This window comes from Meriones unguiculatus, chromosome 12, assembly GCF_030254825.1.
Source record: "Meriones unguiculatus strain TT.TT164.6M chromosome 12, Bangor_MerUng_6.1, whole genome shotgun sequence".
Lineage (NCBI taxonomy): Eukaryota > Metazoa > Chordata > Mammalia > Rodentia > Muridae > Meriones > Meriones unguiculatus.
The window spans coordinates 78,980,935-78,997,895 of NC_083360.1; the positions used below are offsets into that span (position 1 = coordinate 78,980,935).

Consider the following 16,961-nt stretch of genomic DNA (forward strand, 5'->3'; position numbering starts at 1 on the left):
GTGACAATTCTACTCTTTACTCTTATAGGCTTGACTCATTTACCTTCCGCACAAAAGCAAGAGCATGTCATATGTGCCTGGCTTATGTGACCTTATATCCTTCATTCCAATCCATGTTGCCACAAATGACAGTACTTCATTAGATTTCATCTCCAAATGCCGTTCATACACACACACACACACACACACATATATATAACCATTCATCAGTCAACCTTGGTTGTATATGAATATATAGATACTGATAGACAGATAAGTAGGTAGGTAGAGGGCAGGTGATAGACAGATAGATAGATAGACAGATAGAAGATAGATGTATCTATCTATCAATCAACCTTCATTGAGATAGATACATAGATAGATAGATGTATCCATTCATCAGTTAACCTTGGTTGACCTGGTGCCTTGACTATTGAGCAGTGTTAGAGTAAAAATGAAGTACAGATATTTCTTGGCATACACGTTTCTTTTTCTTGAATGTATATCCAGCTGTGCAATTTCTGTATCCCTGAGGTATTTTTATCTTTGGTCATCAGTAATCTATTATTATGTGCAAAACACTCATTTATGTGTCAGTCGCTAGTGTAGGAGAGTTCTCCTTTCTCTAAATCCTCAGCAGAGGTCTTATTCATTGATCATACTCATTCTGACTGGAGCCAGGCACTAGCTCACTGTGGCTTTGCATTTCTCTGATGGTTAGGGATGTTGTTTGTCTCACGTACTTGTTGGCCACTTGGAAAAATATCAATGCCTATCGTTGGCCATTTTAAAATCCGATTATTCAGTTTCTCCTCCCTGTGGAGTTGTTCAGCTATCCCCCTGCCAATCAATCCTTGACATATTTCCTCCCTTTTTGTGGCCCCTTTTTTTTTTCCACTTTACAGCTCATTGCCACTTTCAAGTGATCTGACTACATGTCCTGGGAAGATGCAGAGACACCCCAGGGTCTCTGCAGTGGTTATGCAGCTACCAGAGAACCACTGACAGACTGTCACAGGGATTCTCTGTACCTGCTCAGGGCCCTGACAGTCATCCGGGAAGTATTTGTGAGTTACTTTTACTGGGACAAAGAAGAATCACACACACAAAAAAAGAAGAATCACACACACACACACACACACACACCCCATATGAGAAGAAACAGCCACCTCTTGCTGAGTCTCTACCTGGGAGTGCCATTGAGGACACTGACTTTAACCAACACCATGGTTTTTTTCAAGGATACAGGCTTTGTCATTCTCATGTACTTCACCTCCGGGCTCTGAAGAGGCCTATTGTGGGCTGAGGGAGGAGGAGGAGAATGAAGTGCTACCCTTAGCCTCCTCGCAAAGGCACCTGCTGGCATTCGGCAAGCTGCCAGTGTTTCTGCCAGATTAACCCACTGAGGGTCCACAGCCTTGAATTTTGAAGCCCAGGCACAGCCTGTTCCCAGGCAAGCTTCTACCGTGCTCCCAGATAAACATGAGATTTTTTTTTTATTTCAGTGAACTTGGCATAACATAAAATTAGCCATTTTGAAGTACGCAATTTCGCGCCATATTGTATGACTTCTACATCCTTAGTTAAGGAATTCCTCAGCCTTGGCAACTACCAATCAATTTTCTGTCTGTGGAGTTGCCTGTACCTAGTGTTCCTTATAAAGTGTGTAATATGGGCTCTTCTACAGTATAGCAGGTTTCCAAGGATGTGGCTGGGTGGAAATGAAGAAAAGGATGAAAAGATAATAGAGGGCACCCCAGGTGTGCCCTATCAAAACAGACCAGCCCACTGTGGCTGGAGACTTAAAGTGTGCAGCCCTGGAGCAGCTTGCAGATGAGGAAGGAGACCGGCAATCTGGCCAGCACTGGATGGCACCTCTATATCTTGCAGCGCAGCCTTCCTTGCCTGGCGCATCCTGGAGAGATGGTCCACCCACGGCCCTCTCTCTCTGTGTAGCTTCATGTCCTTCGCACTGAAGAAGGGCAAACCCTTGCTCTGCTGGGTCCCACAGAGGAATTGGGGTGGTGGCCAAAGCTGGTGACCCCATGTCTGAAGGACCTTCGAGAGACACAGGCCACCCAGCATCCAGTCAGAATTCCAGGTGGCAACAGTGAGTCCCTGGTGCCCTTCCTCGGTGTCCTTTGCTTCTTGGTGGGTCACAGCATAGCTCCATGAAAGCACCCAGGCTGTGCCGCCTTGGTGCATCCTGTTTTTTAAGTGAGGAGAAGGAGACGTGAACAGGAGAAGTGCATGTTGGGAGCAATGCAAAGGAAAGGGGTGGCTGGAACCTGACTGTTAGGAGTCCAGCCAGACCCACGGCTGCTGCTCACAGTGTAAAGGGAAGGTGCCCAACTCAGACAAGCGTGGAACTGCGTGCGCATAGCTGTTTGTCATCCTATCTCCCCCTTTTTCCAAAATGGGAGCATTCCTACCTCTACATCGTTCAGAAGCCTGCTGTCTATTAAATATCTTGACATCTATTTTATAAGCATATGAAATCATCGGTGCCTCCTGCAAAATAAAAAACTTGCTATGAAGTCTCGCCTGTGAATAGATTTAATTCATAGGGGTCACAGGATGCAGAACTCTTACAGACCTGACAACATAGTAAAGTAGCCTGAACTTGAAAGTTAAGTCCCATTTCTGGCTGCACCACTTACTGCTCGCGCATCCCAGCCAGTCACTTAACTTTTCTGGGTTGGAGTGTTCTTTCCACAAAGGAGGAGAGGAGCTGGGCAGCTGATGCTTAAAGGGAAAGCCGTTTCTAGAGGCTCAGCCCCAGGCAGACTGACCTCACGGGTGGGAGGTGGAGCCCAAGTCCTGGTAAGCACCTACTTTTTCTTTACTGTTAAAACTTATTCATTTTTACTCTATGTACATTGGTGTTTTGCCTGCATGTATGTCTGTGTGTCAGACCCTGGAGTTACAGGTGGTTGTGAGCTGCTACGTGGGTGCTGGGAACTGAAACAGGCTCCTCTGGAAGAGCACTTAGTGCTTCTAACCACTGAGCCATCTCTCCAGGCCCATGCACTGATCTTTTCAAAGCTTTCTTATAGACTTAGACTTATTAAAATTCTTAAATGCCTTTACCTCCCTTCCACCACCACTTCCACCTTAGATGTGAGATTAGTAGGGAAAGGGGCTGTAGCCCTCTTTTATCTACTTCCTGCAGATAAGGGTTGATGGGTCCTTTGGGGATTACCTACCAAACTAAGTCATCAGGATGCGAACAGTCTAGTCAAACAGCAAAGTAGCAGCAGCAGAGTGAGGTGGCTAGACTCTGCCCAATTGGCAGGAGTCCGACCAATTCAAAAAACCCCATCAAGCAGCTTGAGAAGTTCTCTGCATCACGTCTCTCTTTGAAGACCTGGGAGGGATGTGAACCATAGCAATGCAGACAGCATTGTCTCACCATCTGTGGCCTTCTAGTTAACCCTTCTCAGAGTCCATACAAGGATGTTTTGCAGCTCACAAAAAAAACCACACCTTTTGGAGGAGGTAGCTTTCAGCTGACCAACATTGCACACTATCTCACGGGGGCCGTTTTCTGAAGGGAAGAAAACGTTCCCACAGCCCTTACTTGGGACCAAAACAGAAAACAGAGTCACAGGACACAACTGACTTCCCAAAGAAACCAGAAACTTATTGAAGAGATTCCTTTAAAAAAAAAAAAAAAAAAAGCATATGTGGGTATACCTGCTACCACATTCCTCTTGTTTATGAAATCAGCTTTCTTCTTCTACCTTCCTGGTGTGGACAGGGAGGCTCAAGAGTAGACAGAGCTCAGATGGTCTAGCCTGCAGGTAGCAACTCCCTTCACCAGCTCAGCTATGTTGAGTGTTCCCGCAGAGAGCCTTACATACAGCTAAGGATGAAAGCTGCTCAGATGCCTTGCACACTCACTTGGTTGTTTTGGTTTGGGATTTTTAAATCTCTCTATCCCCAAGAGACTGGTCAAAATTGCAGAAGTCTGGGGAATATAAAACATCTAGTACACCTCCAACTGTGAGCAGTCCGCAGGAAATGGGCAGCCAAAGGGTTGCTTCTCACTTCAGTTTGAAGAGAAAGAAAGAAATATTCAGTCCTTTTAGGAGACTTGAACTAGAAAGGTGGTAAGAAGTTTAGCCTAAGCCTCACTCATAAACCATCGGAACTCCCAGTGGGTTAGGGATTTATATCTGGGGGTGTTTCCAAGATTTTGTCCTCCCAAGAGATATAAATGAAAGCCTTGATAGTTTAACATAGGGAGGGAAAACTGTTCTCATAACAGTGCTTTAAACATCCAGGCTCCACTAATGTGGGAAGGGGGCTAGGAAAGCAAGGCCTAGGGTAGCAGGGGTGGTATGGGTTGGGGCGAACTCTGGTCTCTCCACTTAGGTTTCCAGAAACCAACTTGAGGTCATCCAGAGCCGCCTTTTTCCCCATAGGTTTATGGTATTAGTTACCCAATAAAAGTTGGGTTAATTTTACAACCCAGGTAAGATTTAAGCCAAAAAAGGCTTCGCCGTTACTGTCGGATTTATGAAAGTAAACATGTGGGGTGCATGGGGGACTGCACATCCCCAGAGTCTCGGGTCTTTCTCTGTCAGGTGGATGGTGTGTCCCTTTGTGCGTGTGTTTGATGGTTCCGTTTTCAAGGCTTTGCTGTACAAACTCTCTCAGCATAAAACCGAAGACGCCGTATCCATTTACTTCAAATTGATTCATTTAGAGAATTAACGTAGGAAGCTGCAGAAAGTAAGCATCCTGTCCCATGGCCTTTCACTCATTTGGCAGTTATCCTAAGCCTCCTTGTCTCCTGAGCATATGAAACCAATAGGCGAAGCAGTCCAGCGCCATACCTCTACTCCACGGCCATGGTAAAGAAAAAAAAAAAAAAAAAAAAGGTGCTTAGTAAATGTCCTCTGGAATCACTGTAAATAGGTTAGTGACAATACTATGCCATCTCTGCTGTCTCAAGGGACTTCCATAGCAGCTGGTCCTGGTAGTACACATCTGTAGCTCCCAGTCACTTGAGAGACTGAGGCAGAACTATTACAAGTTCAAAGTCAGGCTGGACGACATAGTAAGACTGGTTGTAAAGATGAAACAAATGTGTCTGGGGACGTAGCTCAGTGGTAAGGACTACCTGCCTTGTATGAGGCCCTGGTTCCATCTCCAACATTGCTAAATGAATACACAAACAAATAATGAGCTTTTATATCATTTGATGGGATCACCTGGCTTATATCTATATAGAAAATGGTTGATCATGACCTCTGTTTTAGAGGCAAGAATGATATAATGCACAAAGAGTATTTTGGTACCCTTTCTTTAACTTAGAAGCCAAAAAAAAGGCAAATGGCTTTGCATGGAGATGAGTTGTTGACATTGGCCAGAAGAACTGGTGTCAAGGTGAACCCACAGTATAGCAGGAAGCCTTCAGTGTGGCCTGGATCTGTTGTCCCAAGATCTGGTTCTGCCTTGCATGTCTCCTGCATCCCCACTGAGGGCTTTTGTGGGAAAGAGCATCAATCTCGAATCCTGGTCCTCTGCCCCATCACTTGTGGCAGTTGAGCTTTCTTGCCATTGTCTGGTGTCCCCCGTCTTCAAGATGAAATCTGCTCCCCTTCCTTATTTATTATTATAATTTGAAAGCAGCAAAATCCTCATGGCTATTTTTTTTTTTTAAGATTTAAGGGTCCTAGACGTAAGCTTTTTATTGCTATTTTCCTCAGAGTTGCTTGGATTTGGTGGCTGATCTCAAACCCTTTGGTCGGTGGCTTGCTCTGGCCTCTCTTCCAGGTAGACAGGACAAGTCTTACCCAGAGTGAGGAGCTGTAAGATTCCACTGTCTTCCCTTCCTCCCAGCTGTAGCAGCTTCCTACGCTGTGGATCCTAACTGACATGTCAGTTGGTGTGGATCTTGTGGCTAATGTGCCCACGCCTCTGTAGCAAATGGAGCAGAAAAAAATCTGCACTCGGGAAAACAAACAAACAGAAAAACTGTAGAGCATGTGCCCAGATTTCCAGCTTGCTTCCTCTTCCCTCTCAGGGCTACATCATCTTCCAGCTCACCACCAGCTGCAAAAATAAAAGTTCTTTCCCATATTTAAGGATGATTTTGTGCTTCGGGATGATTTTTCTGGGGGCGTAGGAAACTTGACCAATGTGACCAACAGATGTTTTAAGGGATGTTTGGGAACCGAATATTTTCGTTAAAAAAAGGAGTCTGTAAAGTAGTCTTCGTTATGAGGTGCCCAACTCCGCCCTCTCGTGACCATTTGGAGCATTGCTCAACTAGAATGGATGGTACGGGGGTAGTTCTGTGCTAACAATCACTGTGTTTTGCTTGTAGAGATGAGTATGAAGAAGATGGGTTCTGTCAGCCATACAGAGGCATTGCGTGTGCCCGTTTTATTGGCAACCGCACCGTGTATATGGAGTCTTTGCACATGCAGGGTGAAATAGAAAATCAGATCACAGGTAGGTACCATCAAAGACATGATACTTACGCCTTTCATAACCATTTTTCTTGCCAGGAGTTGTTTGGTTTTTTTTTTTTTTTTCTTTTTTTTTTTTTTTCTGTGCTTCTTTCCTGACAGAGAATTAGGCTAAGCTTGTGGTTGGGAGTGGGACCATCAAGAGGCATGAGATGTGATCTCTGTGCTCTGGAATTTACATTAAAATAATTTATTAGAGGTTTAGTCTTGGAGGAAAAGGAAGCTTCGAGAAGTCTCACATTCCTGCAAACACTCAATAAATATTCCTGCGCGCCTTCAGTGGGCCAGGACTGGACTGGACACTTGGGAGGTTATGAGAGTGTGAACGAGCCAGGTGTGTCCACGCCCTCACAGAGCTTACCTTTGGAAGCCGTGTGGTGAAGACGAGGGAGGACTGAGCTTGGACTAGAACATTAACCCCGAGCTGTTGTTACAGAGACTTCAGCAAACTGCTGTTCTCTGTGAGCCCCCCGAGAGGCACTTCCTAACACATTGGGGGTTGGGGGAAGGCCACTATGCACCATTCTGCATCTAGTTACGGTGGTCATGGCATTATCATACCCCCCTTCAGTAGCGCAGCGGCCATCCTCTGGGTTAAAATGACCTCAGCAAGAATCTCAAAAAAAAAAAAAAAAAAAGCTGCCAAATTTAGCAAATGCAAACGCCAGACACAGGTACCCAGTTACCCCCGAATTTTGAGATGAATGGCAAATTGTTTTTCAGTATAACTGTATCCCACAAGTCTTCCCCCGAAGGGCACGTGTAACCGTTATCTTTAACTTGAGGATTTTAAGAGAGACATACGCAAATCCACAACAGAGAGGCCCAAAAACTCTCTTCTCTGAGCAACCTGACAGAACCGAGAAATGGCTGAGGGGAACTGCTGAACCAAAAACAAGGGCGGAAAGGTGAAGCTGCCTTCTGCCGGGGCCCTGGGGTATTTGAGAACAAGAGCAGACTACAGGCCTGATGGGGACGAGCTGCTGAAACCAGTTTCCACCCAGTGTACGAGCATTCGGGCAAACTTTAAAATGTGGATCCACATTAAATAAATGGCGTCCTGATGTAAATATTTGGTAAACAATGTATAATAGCCCTCTCTCGGATCTCTTCAGTGGGTATCGGCTTGCTGGCGAGTATCACAGCTCCGTTTTGTTTTTGAAAGCTTCACTTCATTTTGTTTGACCCAATACTTCCCAGACGTGTGGGCCTCTGTGGCCCTTCTCAGAAACCATTAATATGCTGTCGGCTTCCTGTCCCGAGGAACGTGCTATGGAAAACTGTAAATGGCCTCGGAGGTGGCCTACGGGGCCGGTGCTCGTTTGGTATAGATGCCCTCCTATACCATGTGAGGTGAGGTGAAGCGACCCCTGAGATCCTGTGAGGCATACTGCGGCGATTGAGTTGTGGTCTTCTGATGCATTGCCCCATTCTCTGACGATGGAATACAAAGTATTCAAGCCACAGTGAAATGAAGCCAGTGGTCCAAAGCCGCCGAGCAGCTCTTGCCATCTGGAAATACAGTTCTATGCTCTGCTCCAGCCTTGCCTGAAACAGGCTCTGACCTGGGGCTGTCTAAAAGCCTCAGAAGATTAACAATAATGATGCTGGTAAAAGAACAGGGTGAAACACAAAGTTCTCTTGCTCTATAGAGAAAAAAAAAAGAAAAATATATTGTGCTTTAACCCAATTAATTCTTTTTATTAGGAAATGGTACATGTGTAACTCAATCCTGTTTTTCTAACTTTGTAGTCAAGATGATTTTTTTTTTCAAGCTAGTGAAAGTGAGCTGCTTAGACATCTGAAATGAATCTCCTCCCCTTGGCCTTGTGGGCTTCAGCCCAGCAGATTCCCCGCAGTGGGTTTCCCCCGGTATCTGTTGGCTGGATGGCAGCAGAGATAAACCCTGGCCCCTGGGAGTTCATCGCTCTGTTTGTTTTTCAGCTGCCTTCACCATGATTGGCACCTCCAGCCATCTGTCTGACAAGTGCTCTCAGTTCGCCATCCCCTCCCTGTGCCACTACGCCTTTCCGTACTGTGACGAGACCTCCTCTGTCCCGAAGCCCCGCGACCTGTGCCGTGACGAATGTGAAGTCCTGGAAAATGTCCTGTGTCAGACAGAGTACATCTTTGCCAGGTCAAATCCCATGATTTTGATGAGGCTGAAGTTGCCAAACTGCGAGGATCTCCCCCAGCCGGAGAGCCCGGAAGCCGCGAACTGCATACGGATTGGCATCCCCATGGCGGATCCTATCAACAAAAGTAAGTGACAGCTCTGACGCTGACACACAGTGACGACTCACCCTGGGACAGACAGCGACTGAGCACTAACTGCCTCTGGTGAGTTAGTACAGCGCCTGAGCATTCCGTGGTAGATTAGGCAGAACTGCCTGATCTCGGAAAAGCTTCGTGAAGACAAATGAAAAACAGAGGATCTGGTTTCTCGATAGCTTAAACCCAGAATTACCGTATGACCCAGCAATTCCACCCCTGGGTATGGGACCGGAAGAATTAGAAGCATCTCTGCAAATGGACGTGAGAGAGTCCACAGTGTGGGCTGGAGAGGTTATCTGCTGTTAAGAGCATGAGCTGCTCTTGCAAGGGACCCTGGTTCAGTTCCTGGCATCCACGGGGCAGCTCACAGTTGTCCTTAGCTCCAGTTCCAGGGGGTCCAATGCCCTCTTCTGGGTCCACAGGTACCAGGCATGAATGTGCCACACACACAGGGACATGTAGGCAGAACACGCATACACATAAAAATAAATACTTTTTAAAAAGCATGTTCACGGTAGAACTCTTCACAAGAGGGATTGGTGGATGTGGCTTTACTCCATAGAATGCTTGGCGAGCATACACAAAGCCCTGGGTTCATCCCCAGCTTTACATAAACTGAGCCATGTATGTCTGTAATCCCTGCACTCAAGAAACGGGGCCACTAGGATCGGCAGTTCAAAGCCATCCTTCTCTATATCGTGAGTCTGTGAGTTTGGGACTAGCCTGGGATACTAGAGCCAACAAACAGTGGTAAATACACATTTTGAAATATCATGTGTAAAAGGGAATGGAATGTAGACATGTGCTACAACTGGGTGAAAATTGAAAATATGATAATACTGAGCACAAGAGCCACTTTATGATCCCTGTTACATGCTATGTGCAGAATGGACAGGTCCAGTAAGACATGAGGCAGATTTGTGGTCCCGAGGCTGTGGTGGGGGCAAGGAGACTGCCTAATGAATATGGAGTTCAGTTTGGGGATGGTAGGAGTTTTGTAAAAAGTAGTAAAGCTGTACGGCCTTGGGACCGTGCCAAGTATGCTCACATCCAGTGGGAGCCTGCATTTCCACAGGCCGCCCACTCCACCAGCACAAACAAACAGCCCCAGCTCCCACACGAAACACAGGCTGCGCTGCCCCTCGTAGGCTTTCTGTGAGTTACCCGTGGAATCTTCAATCACACAGTTTCTAGGATGCCTTGAATCTCGCCTGAGCCACGAGCTCCTGAATGATAAGAAATTTCCCCTGTGTCCGAGGGCCCTCCCCACTCGGCATTTCTTCCATATTCCTCATTTAAAAACAAAAACAAACAAACAAACAAACAAAACCTACAGAGGCTCGTTTTATCCCTGAAGCATCAGCTTTAAATCCTCCCTGGAATGTGAGTCCAAGGCAGGCCCTGAGTCCATCCAAGGCTAGCAAACAGGGAGAATGGCCCATAAGCGCCTGGAGACCTGCAAGGGCCTTAGCCTGCCCCTCCCCCAACCCAAACCGCTGCCAAGGAGGACGAGCCCCCTCTGTTTCTTACTAGCAGTCTGGGCTTTTCTTTCATGTTTTTCAGATCACAAGTGCTACAACAGCACAGGCGTGGACTACCGGGGAACCGTCAGTGTGACCAAATCGGGGCGCCAGTGCCAGCCGTGGAACTCGCAGTACCCCCACACCCACAGCTTCACGGCCCTCCGCTTTCCGGAGCTCAACGGAGGCCATTCCTACTGCCGCAACCCTGGCAACCAGAAGGAAGCTCCCTGGTGCTTTACCTTGGATGAGAACTTTAAGTTTGACCTGTGCGACATCCCAGCGTGTGGTAAGTAGAGATCATTGGCTCTGATGTACTCGGTCACCTTTCAAATGGCCTGGCACCCATGTGGGAGAAGGCCTCCGAGGAGAGTGGAGTTTGGTTGAATTTCTCCATCGTATGTAAGCCCGAGTTCCCACAGGCTGCTAGTGCCTCTCTCAAGGAGCACCTGTCGTCACTGCACTGCGGTGACTGGCCTCCAGAGGCACGGGATTCAGACAGCCCCGTCACAGTCATCTCTGTGGAAAAGGGCGTTTTCCCAGGAAACATCCATAGACATAGGACCCTTACCTTCTTGGCACACCGGTGGGCTGGAAATGAGAAAATTGTTCTGTCTCACTGAAATCACCCAGGAAGTAGGGTGCCTCTGCTGTCATTGTTCAGTCACCCGGGGCAGTCTACTAAATTGTGATCTTTGTCCTGGCCACTAGTAGTGCAGAAGAGGAAAGCTGTCTGGAAGAGAAATGGGGTTCTGTCAGTTTGTTCACATCCACTGAATGGTTATAAAGTGTGAGAGAGGATGGTAATGTCCAAGCATTTTGTTTGTGGGACCAAACAAAATGAACACTCACCCAAAATAGATAGGTTAGTCATAAGGAGCTGGGTGTCTGAACAGATGACAGTCCAAGTCACTCGTCAGAGGCATTAGTTATAAACCCATTATATGCTTATCAGGGTATAAGAGGAGGCAGGGCCCTGAGAGTGACCTAGTACACCCCAAAAGAACAAGGAGTGGGTCCCAGAGCAAGGAAGAGCGATAGATGAGGTCCCAATGGTAATAGTCCCAGAGGGCTGGTGAGCTGGAGGCTTCTGGGATGGTAGCCAGGTGCTGAGCGTATGGGCAAGCATTGAAGTGTTCTGAGCAGAAGGCTGGCATCTCAGCTTGTTGAAACAGAGCAACTTTGGCAAGAAGAGAGGTGGAAGAGACAGTGGCCTGTGGGGAGGTTCAGGGTGTGTTTGGAAACTGTGATAATAGAGTCACTGATGGGTCAGATGTGGGGTACAAGAGAAAACTCCAGGGTGACTCCAGAGCTTTTGCCTTTGCTTTTTTGCGAAGAAGAAGAAAAAAAACTTTGGTGGGACCTGGACCAAATACTGCCACTAAGAAATACATCATTTGTTCCATCTGGATGAACAATGTCTTACTCTTTAGATGAATTACTTTCTGTTTTTGAGACAGGGTCTTGCTATGTGGTTCAGGCTGGCTTTGAACTCATGAAATCACTACCTCATCTGAGTGCAGGGAGTTTCCGATCATGCACAACCAACCCTGACTTTGATGTGTGGTTTTGAGTGTCCAGCTAATGCTGTTCAGAAGTAGAAAAGTCAATTGCCCTTAAACTGGAAGGCTTATCTGATATGATCTGATCCAAGGACTCAAGAGCTATTATGATGTACCTTATTGTTTATGTCTGTAGAGCACCTACTGTTTACCTTTAGGATGCTTGGCGCTTGACTTCATCTCCCTTTAGAGCTCATTACCATCACATGGAGAAGGTGGTTTTGGTATGTGCCACTGAGGTTCTGCAGGGTCTTTGTGTGTATCACAGAGCCAGATGCTGAACCTGAAACCCTCATCTCTGCCTTGTAGCACTGACCAAACTCAAGGTTGTGCTCTTCGGACAGGCATTCCACTGTCACCGTACCTAAAAGTCTTATGACAAATGCAATTTAAGAAAAGTCAAGAACCACAGTAGGCTCAGTCTCTGCACTCTGCTGTGCTGGTTCTAGACTTTACTGTGGAAGGATGCTATCGCGGTGCCTCATCGTTTTTGTGGTATTAGTCAGCAATGCAGGAAGGGCACTGATTATTTATTTCTTGATGTCAACTTGCAGACAGCCAAGCCAAGTCACAACTCTTGGGACTGGTTAATTCTTATCTATGAGCAGTAAATTTATGTGAGCATTTAATCTAGAAGTAAGACCATTTTTTTGCCACTTAGGATTTCCATTTTGAAAGAGCATGGTACCTCTTGAACTCTTTGAGCCAAGCCACATACCCACCCATTAAAGGAACAGGCAAATCTGTGGCATGGGACCAATAAAAAGCTGCTGAGGTACAGCTGCTCCCTAGTGTGAAAATCAGAAAAAAGCCAGCAATATCAAGGTTTCTCATAAGCCCTTAAGCAGCCTCCCTCTAACAGAGTGATCACAGGGGAACCCTACTTTGAAACTGCTACAGAGCACCGTGAATGTTTTCCTTGCATCCTCACAAAAACATAAAAGATAAAGGAGAGTTCTTCACCACTGTTTCCTCCCACTCTGTCTCCTTTCCTTCCCCAGTGCTCAGCATTGAACTTTGCTGGGGAGCATTGCCCCGCAGCACTCCCGTTCTGTTTTACCATCGGAGAAACCAAGGCTCAGAACAGTGATGGGACCAAGGCCACCAAGTCTCCCTCATTTGGGACCATTGCTCTTTGTTCTTTACCAGCGCTAATTTTGCCACCCAGAGAATACTTGGCAATATCCGCAGATATTTTAGTTATCACTATGGTCATGGGAGCAGAGGATAGTACTGTATATATCAGATAGAGGCTAGGGGGTGTTGTTAGGTACCCTAAGATACCCAGAATAGCCACATAAAGAATGATGCTAATAATGCCAGTGACAGAGTAAAGGACCTTTGTCTATACTATGTAATTGTCAACTCTAGAATAACGATATCAAGTAGTAATACATTAGCCATTTATTGGCCTTGGAATAAGCTAAAATCCGTAAGAAGAGTTTTTATGCTCATCTCAGAAATATGAAATTATATAGCCGCTGAGTAAGGAGACCTTTTGTTTACACACACAAATCCTGAGATTCTGAGATTATAAATACCTTGCCCAAGGTCATATACCTAAAAAGCAGTAGATCCATGTCTCAACCTACAGTCAGCCTTCTAAGCTCTGTGGTTTATGTTTGTGAGTATATATGGAGATAAATGATAGATAGATAGATAGATAGACAGATAGATAGCTAGAAAAGCAGGCAAATAGTTATTAAGAAGAACTCTTGAACTGACAAGGTATCACATCGGATAAAGGCTCTTGACACCAGATTCCACTTCTGGGACTCTCATCGTGGAAGGACTCCTGAAAGTTGTTGCTCTGACTTCCACAAATATGCTGTAGTATGTGTGTGCACACATATATACACACATGCACACAAATAAGTGTAAGAAAAATTGTAATAACGCTTTATCGTACAGTGAGCTCTATGGCGTGAGGCAGATTGGAAATGAGTCATTTTCCTTCTCCATCTCAAGTAGGATAGAATTTCAAGGGAATGTTCTTGCATTCTCTAGTTTGGTCAAAGTTAAGGAAATTTCAAAATTGTCATGGGATTTCTCGTTTTCCAACTGACAACTTTTGTTTTAGTTTCAGCTAAGTAGGGCTAAAAAGAAATAGTGTAAGCTTCAAGAAGAAAATACAGGCATTTTGTACTTTCTCAAATACCAACACTAGAGGTTTGTTGAAGATTGTTTTATCTGTGAAATTTCACTCTAAAATAGAATCTGAAATTAAGTTCAGCCTAATACGGCTATTTGGAATTCTGGGATTTGCCCGGGTAGGAGTGGGTGCATGAGCCTAGAGAATTTTTAGAGGACGCTTTTTCTCTCCTAAGATGAAAGATAGTTTGAGCAACACCTCACCTCTCATTTGCCCTGTTTGCCATTCATGTCCCAGGCATTTCTGACATTAGAAAGCCTGTCACCCGCTGAAACTGGTCTGTGTTTCAGACTGTGAAGGACTAGACCATGCCCTAAGAAAACATGCAATCTAGTGAGAGGATTAAATTCAGAGGGTAGAATAGTATTAAGCCCTGATAGCTGGTTCCCATCACTGTGCCTGCCATCTTTGTACTTTGCAAGCTAATGATTTGTGCTTGATAACATCATGATAACTGCTACCTCTTGAATACTTTGCTAGATACTTACACCAGTATAAGGCTTAAGACTCAGCTGGTGCTCCAAAAAATGTGTTGTATTGATTCATTTTCCTTCTCTTGGTAACCATAAGATCACCCTCATTTTAAAGATGAAGAGGCTGAGGAGATGACTGTTTTCCTAACACAAAGCAGCTCACTGAATTTCTTTTGTCTTCTGTTTGCCATGCCAAACCTGTTTCAAGAGAGAGCTTGGGCTCCTTCTGGAGAAATGTCACTTTTCTTACCACTTTCCTTTGCTCTATCGTTACCCGGGTCTCTGTGCCTGAGGGACTGATTTCCTTATTCACAACTCCAAGGTTGTGAGAAGAAGCCTGTGGATGTGAAGTGCCCAACATGGACCTTTGCCACCTTCCCGCTGCCTCCCTTCTCTGTTCTCCTGACATGTCCGGTTGTCAGAGCTGGCAATGCTCTGCAGATCCTGCCTGCGGAGCTTCATTGCTTGCATCTCGCCTCTATCTTCTTGCCGTCTTCCATGCCATCAGCCTTGGGTGAGGCGGAAACTAAGCTGGGAAGGAAACATTTTGTCTGTGTTCTTTCCAGCTAACACCTGGGCACAGCTGCATTCACTGGTCTGTTGACCTTACCGTCCATGCTGCCTTTCTGCACGACTCTGGAATAGAGCTGGGGGAGTTCCCTTCAGAAAGGTCTGGCCTTTCCCTTTCACTGTGTGTTTCCTGCCTCCTTTCTCCACTGTTTCTCTATTGGCTCAAGTGGGTAGAGGCTTCCTGTAGTGGGGGGGGGGGGGGCGGCATATGGGAGGCGTGCAGGACCCTGCCTTGTGTTAGTGTGTTCATGTTCAAACCTCTCCACGCTTTCTGTTACTGCATTAGACCTGCTGCGTGGCACAGATTTCTCTTTATGTAAAGGTCTTGCCTCTACCAAACAAGGTCTGCTCCTAAGCAGCAGTACGGCTCTCGCCAGGGCCCACTGTGAGAAAGGGAGTGAGCCACGTGGCTCCCTTTGGTGTGGTTCTACCTGGCGCGTTGCTTTTGTCTTCCCTTTGAGCATCTCTCGGCTTGCAATGATTTGCCAAAAGGCACATTGCTGGGTTCTAGACCTGAATGGCCTTGCCTTGTCCCATCGCCTCACAAGCACCCTCTTGGGTTCTGCTTTGTCACAGGCCATTTTCTGCAGTGTTGTAGTTTACCACGCTGGGCAGGGCAGATGTTTTCCAGATTGCGAACACTGCCGGTTTTAACTCACTCTGTCAGCAGCCTTCTCCCGCATTTCATAGAAGACCTGTTGCGAGGCAATTTGTCATTCAAGCCATTTCTTTAAACCAAAATTGAACGTTACAGGGAGCCGGATGGTGGCAAGGGGTGGAGACAAGTCTTTTGTAGTCTGCAGCGTTCGAGAAGAGCTATTTTTGTGCTGCAGATTTCTAAACCGTACTTTAGTTTCTAGTCTTTACGCGTTCTCAACAAAAGAAATAAACATTAGTGAACCAAAACATACTGCTCGGCCCTTGTTATATTTTTAGCCATAAAATAATGTGGGTTTTGTTGTTGGTAGCGATGATGGTGGTTTAGTTTAAGATTAAGGTTTTTGTTGTTGTTGTTTTGTTTTGTTTTAAATATTTAACGCTTCACACATTGGCATGTCATCCTTGCACAGGGGCCCTGCTATTCTTCTCTGTATCATTCCAGTTTTAGGATATGTGTTGCTAACGTGACACATATATTTTTTTTAATTATGGGTAAACTTGTGCACGTGTGTGTGTGTGTGCTTAGGTAACGTGTGAGCGCATGGGCACAGGGAGTCTGGAAGAGGGCATCTGATTGCCTGAAGCTAGGTGGTCGTGAGCCAGCTCACGCGGGTGTTAGGAACTGAACTAAGGTCCTTTGAAAGAGTACTACATGTTTGTAAGCACTGAGACATCTCTCCAGGCCCTGCTGATTTTTAAGTTTGCCTATGATGTATTCGGTTGTTGAACCACCATGTAGCTGCTCTTGAAGTAAGCTTTGGAAAACACCACTCTTGGGACCCATGCCAATACGAAATGCTCATTGCCTCTATTTGGTGACAGAATGCTGATACCCTGCAATGATGGCTGCTATTGAGTTGGTAGCAGTCGTCTGTGCTTTTGGCAGGAAACAAATAGCACAGACAGAATAAAGGGAGTTAGGTAATTGTTTAAACAGGTGGTTATCAAGGACACGGTGCCAGAGAAGGAAGAAATTTGTCTTTCGCATATTTTCCCTGCATCCATCCACTCTGTTGTCTCCAACTAGTCATGGAAGCCAGAGATTGGGGATCCTGTTGATAGATGCCCACAGAAGTCAGCTTCAGCGAGGAGCTGGACAGAGAAAGGCTAAAAGTGGATCTGGCTGTGGAAGGGCACTCAAGATTCACTGACTTGGTGTTGCTTTGGAGGAGTCAAGAATTTTGTAGGACCCTAAATAAGTTATAGTGATTCAAATTTCTAAACTCAAAGAACTTTGAGGGGGTCATGAGACTGGCCAGCCTCCGTGTAAACACTGCCCGGTGCCCCCG

General features: G+C 46.0%; 1 protein-coding gene and 1 non-coding gene across 2 annotated transcripts in view; one reads left to right on the plus strand and one right to left on the minus strand.

Annotated features, from left to right (window-relative positions):
* Window positions 1-16,961, plus strand: part of Ror1 (receptor tyrosine kinase like orphan receptor 1) — a 341,308-nt gene that overhangs the window by 301,004 nt on the left and 23,343 nt on the right. Inside the window, exons 5-7 of the mRNA XM_060365964.1 lie at window positions 6,317-6,444; window positions 8,406-8,723; window positions 10,299-10,544. Of these exons, the coding sequence (XP_060221947.1) occupies window positions 6,317-6,444; window positions 8,406-8,723; window positions 10,299-10,544 (692 nt within the window). The remainder of the gene's footprint in view (window positions 1-6,316; window positions 6,445-8,405; window positions 8,724-10,298; window positions 10,545-16,961) is intronic.
* Window positions 16,038-16,143, minus strand: LOC132646952 (U6 spliceosomal RNA). The gene has a single exon (XR_009585274.1). It is a non-coding gene; the product is annotated as a U6 spliceosomal RNA (small nuclear RNA).